This window comes from Prunus avium, chromosome 1 (genome assembly GCF_965620075.1).
Source record: "Prunus avium chromosome 1, drPruAviu1.hap1.1, whole genome shotgun sequence".
In the NCBI taxonomy this organism is placed as follows: domain Eukaryota; kingdom Viridiplantae; phylum Streptophyta; class Magnoliopsida; order Rosales; family Rosaceae; genus Prunus; species Prunus avium.
In genome coordinates, this window is record NC_142284.1 from 47,381,233 (window position 1) to 47,388,863 (window position 7,631).

The following is a 7,631-nucleotide window of genomic DNA, read 5'->3' on the forward strand; positions in this document are numbered from 1 at the left end:
TTCAATTATGATTTTTGTTCTTATTCATTATGCTTATAAGTTAATATGCTAGTTTGAATGATTGATCACCATTTAGGCTTGCATGTTAGCTATCTTGGTTTGAATTAAGAGTATACACCATGCTTTAATTCGAATTGAACTATGAATAGGAAGAGTATGTATGGACATTCGACAACAGGGATTAGATACATGCTTGGTTGTTTAAATTGTTCTTCTATGCTTAATGGGTTCCTAATGCTTAATTTTAGGTTAGACAACAAATGATCAAATTAGGGAATTAGGAACACAAGGTTATGACCACACACCATGGCTTAATCATACATTAGCTAGAATCAATCCGTTAATCTAATTGAACTTGGGAACTTATCTACTTGAGTTAGTTATTTTCTTTCTTCCTTGTTTTATTTATTTCCTTTCTTTTTCATTTCTTTTTTGTGTAGGGAAAATGAATTGGATTATTCAATCACCAATCCTCGTGGGATCGACCTCACACTTACATATGCTATACTACCAAACGGCTCGTGCACTTGCGAGTATCACAAGTTGAGGATGCAGCTGAATCCATTTTGGTGCAGCTATATCGACACAACACCTACCTCCTGCAACAAATTCTCTAGAAATTTCAGCAGCCCCACCCCTCTCTCTCTCTCTCTCAATTTCATTTCCTCATCCTCTCTCCCTTCTCTCAATTCCCACCATCGATTTCTTCTTAGCTCCCTAATCAAAGAGGTTTTGTGAGGTGGGTCAGGGCTACTGGGTTTGAGGGTTCGGGAGGTGCACAGGTTGGGGAGATCAAGGTGGAGCTGTGTGGGTGGGGAGGCGATTGGGGGCTGGGTGGGTAGGGTTTATACGCAGGGGAGGGGGCTCTATTTATTAAAATGATTTTTTTTTTCATTTTATATGTCATATTATTTTATTTTACAGTATTTAATTATTTTTAATATATGAAATGACCAATTTGCCCTCATATTTAACGGCAAATTGGATGAAATGTTGATGATTTAGACGGCAGGGGGAACATTGATAATAAAATTTAATTCGAGCCCTTAATTCACTAAAAAAAAAGGTCATGGAGTAAATTGATAGTTATGTACAAGTTCAGGGGGCAATTCGGCAGTTTACCCTAAACCATAAACACTGAAACTCAAAATTAGAGCTGGCACAATTAGGCTATATTATATAACAAAAATTAAATAACAAGCTTATGTCTCAGTGCCATAATTGGAGCTCACACAGCAAAAATTAAATAACAAGCTTTTGTCGTACAATTTCTATTTCTCCTGAGTGTCTTTTTCTTACTATGAAATTCCGGTTTAGCAATTTCTGTATTAGTTTTAGGCATTTTTGTACACTACTACGTCGTTTTATACATATGTAAGCCGTCCACTTGTAATGACAACCTGGCCGTCAACTTTTTGACCAATGCCCTCCCATGCTTCAACGTGGCGAGATATTACTGGCTGGATCTTAGCATGATAGAGCAAACCACTGCAGCGAATCAATCCTTCCCTCTATCCGTTGCAATTTGAGTTCCACTCACCACGGACACAACCGTGCAATCTTCAATCTTTGCTTCACCTCACCCTCCAGGCCAGGCCATGAACTGAAAAGAGCACCCCATAAAAAAAAACAGAAAATCTCTTAAAAGTTTCAACTTTCAACAATGGAGAATTTCACAATCCCATGCAAATCAAGCCCTCCCACACCTATTCTACCCTCCAAACTTGGCAACCCATCTGAATTCTCACTAAGACACGCCAAACCCATAATCTCTTTCTCCAGGAAAACTCTCCCAAAATTCACCGACACTCATTTAAACTATCTCTGCAAGAATGGCCAGTTCAGCGAGGCCATCACGGTTCTTGACTCTATTGCCCAAATTGGGTCCAAGGTACCACCCACTACTTATATGAATTTACTTCAATCTTGTATTGACACCAATTCCATTCAGCTGGGTCGGAAGCTCCATGAGCATATTGATTTAGTTGAGGAAATAAACCCATTTGTTGAGACTAAGTTGGTGAGCATGTATGCCAAATGTGGGTTTTTGGATGATGCTCGTAAGGTGTTTCATGCAATGCGTGAGAGAAATTTGTACACTTGGTCAGCCATGATTGGCGCGTGTCTTAGAGACCAAAGGTGGAAAGAGGTTGTGGAGCTTTTTTTCTCGATGATGAAAGATGGAGTTTTGCCGGATTACTTTTTGTTCCCTAAGATATTGCAGGCTTGTGGGAATTGTTCCAATATCGAGGCCACGAAATTGATACATTCCATTGCGGTTCGGTGTAATTTGACTAGTTGTATTCATGTGAACAATTCAATATTAGCCGTGTACGCAAAGTGTGGAAATTTGGAGTGGGCAAGGAGGTTTTTTGACAACATGGATGAGAGGGATGGGGTGAGTTGGAATGCAATTATATCTGGTTATTGCCACAAGGGTGAGAGTGAAGAAGCTCGTAGACTGTTTGATGCGATGAGCAAAGAAGGGATTGAACCGGGTTTGGTAACGTGGAATACGTTAATTGCTAGTCATAACCAGTTACGGCATTGCGATGTTGCGATGGAACTGATGAGGAGGATGGAGAGCTGTGGGATAACTCCTGATGTATATACTTGGACTTCTATGATTTCAGGGTTTGCTCAAAACAACAGGAAACACCAGTCACTGGATTTTTTTAAGAAGATGCTTTTGGCAGGGGTACAACCAAACGGGATTACAATTACTAGTGCAATCTCAGCATGCACATCTTTAAAATCACTGAACAAAGGGTTGGAAATCTATTCTCTTGCTATAAAGATGGGTTTCATTGATGACGTACTGGTTGGAAATTCACTCATTGACATGTTTTCAAAGTGTGGGGAAGTGGAAGCTGCTCAGAAGGTCTTCAGAATGATCCCAGAGAAAGATGTCTACACTTGGAACTCAATGATAGGAGGATATTGCCAAGCCAAGTATTGTGGTAAGGCGTATGAACTGTTCACGAAGATGCAGGAATCAGATGTACATCCCAATGCTGTGACCTGGAATGTGATGATCACAGGATACATGCAGAATGGAGATGCTGATCAAGCAATGGACCTCTTCCAAAGGATGGAAAAAGATGGGAAAGTTAAACGAAATACAGCATCATGGAACTCTCTCGTCTCTGGCTACCTGCAACTTGGGGAAAAAAGAAAGGCATTTGGGGTGTTCAGGCAGATGCAGGCCTACTGTGTTAATCCCAATTCAGTTACTATATTGAGTGTCCTACCTTCTTGTGCGAATTTAGTTGCCATGAAAAAGGTGAAAGAGATTCATGGTAGTGTAGTGCGTAGAAATTTGGAGTCTGAAATCCCTGTTGCAAATTCCCTGATCGACACATATGCCAAATCAGGAAACATAGCATATTCAAGAATCATATTTGATACAATGTCGTCCAAAGATACCATCACCTGGAACTCAACAATTTCTGGTTATGTCTTACATGGTCGTTCAGATGTTGCACTTGATCTTTTTGATCAGATGAAGAAGTCGGGGTTTAAACCAAATAGAGGTACCTTTGCAAATATCATACATGCATACAGTCTGGCTGGAAAGGTAGATGAGGGAACACAAGCGTTCCACAGCATCACTGAAGACTATCAAATTATACCGGGTCTAGAACATTATTCAGCTATGGTAGATCTATATGGTCGTTCTGGTAGGCTTCAAGAAGCAATGGAGTTTATTGAAGGTATGCCCATAGAACCAGACTCCTCTGTTTGGGCTGCCTTATTTACAGCATGTAGGATTCATGGGAACCTTGCCTTGGCAGTTCGTGCAGGGGAGCATTTACTTGTCTCGGAACCAGGGAATGTTTTGATTCAACAGTTAATGTTACAGGCATATGCTTTATGTGGGAAGTCTGAGGATATATCAAAATTGAGAAAGTTTGGAAGAGATTTTCCAAAAAAGAAATTTCTTGGTCAGTGCTGGATTGAAGTCAAGAACAAAATGCATACGTTTATTTCAGGTAACAGATTGAAATTATGCTCAGTCTTTCTAAATTTGTGGTTACAAAACATAGAAGAAAAGGCAAAGACACCTGATTTTTGTAATGAGCTATGTGTTGAGGAAGAAGAGGGGGAAATTGGCTGGATCCACAGTGAAAAGCTTGCATTTGCTTTTGCCCTGAATGGCTCTCCAAGTGTACCCCAAAGTATTAGGATTATGAAAAATCTGAGAATGTGCGGAGACTGCCATAGGATAGCGAAGTATATATCTATGGCTTTTGGGTGTGATATATATTTGAGTGACGCGAAGTCCTTCCACCATTTTAGTAATGGCCGTTGTTCTTGTGGGGACTATTGGTAGAGATGTCCTAGAGGAAAAACACAAAAGGCGGAAGGAAGTTGAAAGATCAGTTTTACCTCAAACAGGGCTTGTTCAAGGCACACAACTGCAGTCACAACACAAGCTAACATCATTTTGCAATTTTTACAAGGTTGAAGAGAGGATGATTGATCTCTATGGGATCGAATGAACATGAGGACAGCAACACTAGAGTCACATTCAACTTCAATCTGTCTACATCGTTCCGAGTCAAACATAGGCATCGGCGTAGCTTCATAGCTTTGTCTGCCCCAAGAACAGATCCGATGCCAAGGTTCACAGAGGAGCCTTTGAACCTTCTCCCATTTTCATTGCGCAAAACTCCACCTGCTCCAATGTGGCCAGGCTCGCCTCTGCAACTACCATGAATTGTAAGCTTAAACCAACGTTGAGGAGGGGCAAGCCAATGAAGGAGCTTAATCTGCCTGTAATGTCTTGTTAGCCTCACACACTGGAAAATGAGATTCTGTGGCCAAGGAGACTACAAACTCTGGCATAAACACAAATGTTGCAGCTCCATTTGCATTGGTTTTCCATAAAGTGGCAGCAAAAGTGAGAGACGAAGGAACTCCTTGCAGGAACTGATATTTTAGTATTGAGATTGATTGTAGTATAAGTATAACAAATGTATGAAATCCATCATAAAAGAGTGATGTGAAATCCATCATATTTGTTATGTAATCAACAGATCGTGTTTGAATATATCGTCCTAATTCGGTCATGCATGGAGTATGGAAATGTGCAAATACTTTTCCTCTTAAGAGCAGTTCCAGCAACAAGGGCTTTAGGGGGGGTTTAGGCCCAAAAACGTTTCCAGCAGCAAGGGCTGGGGGGGCAGCTGCTGGGCCCACGAAACTAGGCCAGCCCTCAGGCAAGATGAGCCCTAGTTCAAGCCCGAATTTGCTGACATCAATGATGACATCAGCAACCAAAAATTTTAAAAAAAACATCTTTAAAAAAATACAAAAAAATTCATATTTTTTATAAAATAAATACTTAGTCATAGTTTTCATTTTCCACACCAAAAATCTATACAAATTTCTCTCCTCATATCTCATGTGAATAGTTGTTGCCATGGCAATTGGTGGAAACACCACAACCTTTTGCAAGGACAGCCACTATTCACATGAATAGTAGCTGCCCTAGCCCCCCATTGCCATGGCAAAGGGTTCACTGTTGGAAGTGCTCTTAGAGTAGTTCCAGCAGTTGCCCTTGCAAAAAGCAATGTTGGTTTCCAGCAGTTGCCTAGGCAAAGGGCAAATACTATTCATTTTTATAATTTTTTTCACAAATTTGTTTACTTAAATAATTAATTTGGATAATATTTTTGGATAAGATTTTTGGGTTCCTACATGTCAATACTATTCATATCTCATAATCGGATAAAATTTTCGGATAAGATTTTTGGTTTCAAATTTCAGATACATTTCAATGAAATTTCATCTTAATTTCAAATTTCATATAAATTTCATCTGAATTTCAAATTTCAGATAAGATTTTCACCCTCTAAAATTGCGCCACGTATCATCTTTATCGGGCAAATTTTTTCTATAAAACCAGAGCCTCGGCTCATACCTTTCACACCATATCTTCTCTTTATTTTCATTTCTCAGATTTTAGAATTCATACTCCAATGGTAGACATGAACGAGGTCTTGGAGAGGCAAATGCGAGAATTTACAAAAAGAAGGCGTAGACGAGCTATAGGCAAAAGGGCGCAGGCAGAACTGGATATGCAAATTATCACAGCAGTGGCTATGCATGATGAAGAAAACTAGAGCCGCCATGGTTCAGGAGAAGGTCGTGGCCCGAATGTGGACAAACATAGACATTCTCGGGGTAAGAATCTTCTAGAAGATTATTTTATCCCAACTTCTCTGTACTCTGATGTTGATTTTCGAAGGAGTTATAGAATGCAACCCCATTTGTTCAATAAAGTCATGCATGATATTTGCAATTATGATGAATATTTTGTTCAAAAGACAAATGCTACTGGAAATTTGGGACTGCTTCCCGAACAAAAGTTCACAGCTGTTATACGAATGTTGGCTTATGGCTCATCTGCTGATCAAGTTGATGAGATTGCCCGGATGGGGAAGTCCACTGCTTTGGAGAGCTTGGTGAGATTTTGTGATGCAGTTGAAACTCTGTACACTAGGGACTACCTGTGCAAACCTACGCCCAGGGACCTCCAACGGCTTCTACAAAAAGCCGAAACTCGAGGATTTCCAGGAATGATTGGTAGCATCGACTGCGTGCACTGGCAGTGGAAGAATTGCCTGATTGTGTGGCAAGGAGATTATGGGAATCGGAAAGGCCAAAAAAGTATCATCCTTGAAGCTGTTTCAGGTTTTGACACCTGCGTTTGGCATGCTTTCTTCGGAGTTGCCGAATCTCAAAATGACTTGAACGTCCTGGGTCAATCTCCGGTGTTCAATGATGTTTTGAGAGGTGAAGCCTCAAATATCACCTAACAAATCAACAATACCGTCTACCAAAGTGGGTATTATCTAGCTGACGGCATCTACCCGAGGTGGACCACATTCGTCAAGTCAATTCCGCATCCCCGATCCCAGAAGCAAAAATTATTTGCTACCTATCAAGAGGGGTACAGAAAAGATGTGGAGAGGTGCGTTAGTATCCTCCAAGCCCGATGGGCTATTATTAGGGGTGCAGCACATCTGTTTGATGAAGAGGTGCTGAGGAGCATAATGATGATATGCATCATCCTCCATAACATGATTGTGGAAGATGAGTATGATTATCTAGTTGAAAACGTGTACGAACCGAATCCAATGAACACGGCCTTGGCACGAATTTATGAAAAACCCATGGGGCCAAATGGAGAACCAGTGCAGCATGAACCGTTGGTTAGGGACGGTCGTGTAATGACCCGTATGATTGATCGATATACAGAGATGCAATCGTCTTATATTCATGAACGACGTCAAGTTGACTTGATGGAGCATTTATGGGCGGTGAAGGGAAATGACGGTGAATGAAGTGAAGTGAAGAAGTTTGTTTTATTTATTATGTTTATGTTTTATTTTTTGTTATGCTTTCTTTGTTTAATGCTTTGGTTGTGGTTTGTTTATTTTTAATGCTTTGGATGTGATTTGTTTTTTTATGTATGGAATGTTTTGAATAAAAAGGTATTTTATTGAATGCATGAATTACAACTAATTTTCAAAATAAAACATTAAAATACAATGAAAATAAAATACATGAATTAGAACTAATTTTCAAAATAAAACATTAAAATACAATGAAAATAAAAGGCA

At 39.9% G+C, this 7,631-nt stretch overlaps 1 protein-coding gene across 2 annotated transcripts; it reads left to right on the forward strand.

The window, feature by feature from the left end:
• Positions 1–1,503: 1,503 nt before the first annotated feature.
• LOC110771595 (Pentatricopeptide repeat (PPR-like) superfamily protein) lies at positions 1,504–5,072 on the forward strand. Of its 2 annotated transcripts, XM_021975927.2 has the most exons (2): positions 1,504–3,713; positions 3,795–5,072. In XM_021975927.2, the coding sequence occupies exons 1-2, from the start codon at positions 1,664–1,666 to the stop codon at positions 4,331–4,333; spliced, it is 2,589 nt and encodes an 862-aa protein (XP_021831619.1). In that variant the 5' UTR covers positions 1,504–1,663; the 3' UTR covers positions 4,334–5,072. The 2 variants fall into 2 exon arrangements, with proteins under 2 accessions (XP_021831619.1, XP_021831618.1); XM_021975926.2 differs by having other exon boundaries at positions 1,504–5,072.
• The last annotated feature ends 2,559 nt before the right edge of the window (positions 5,073–7,631 follow it).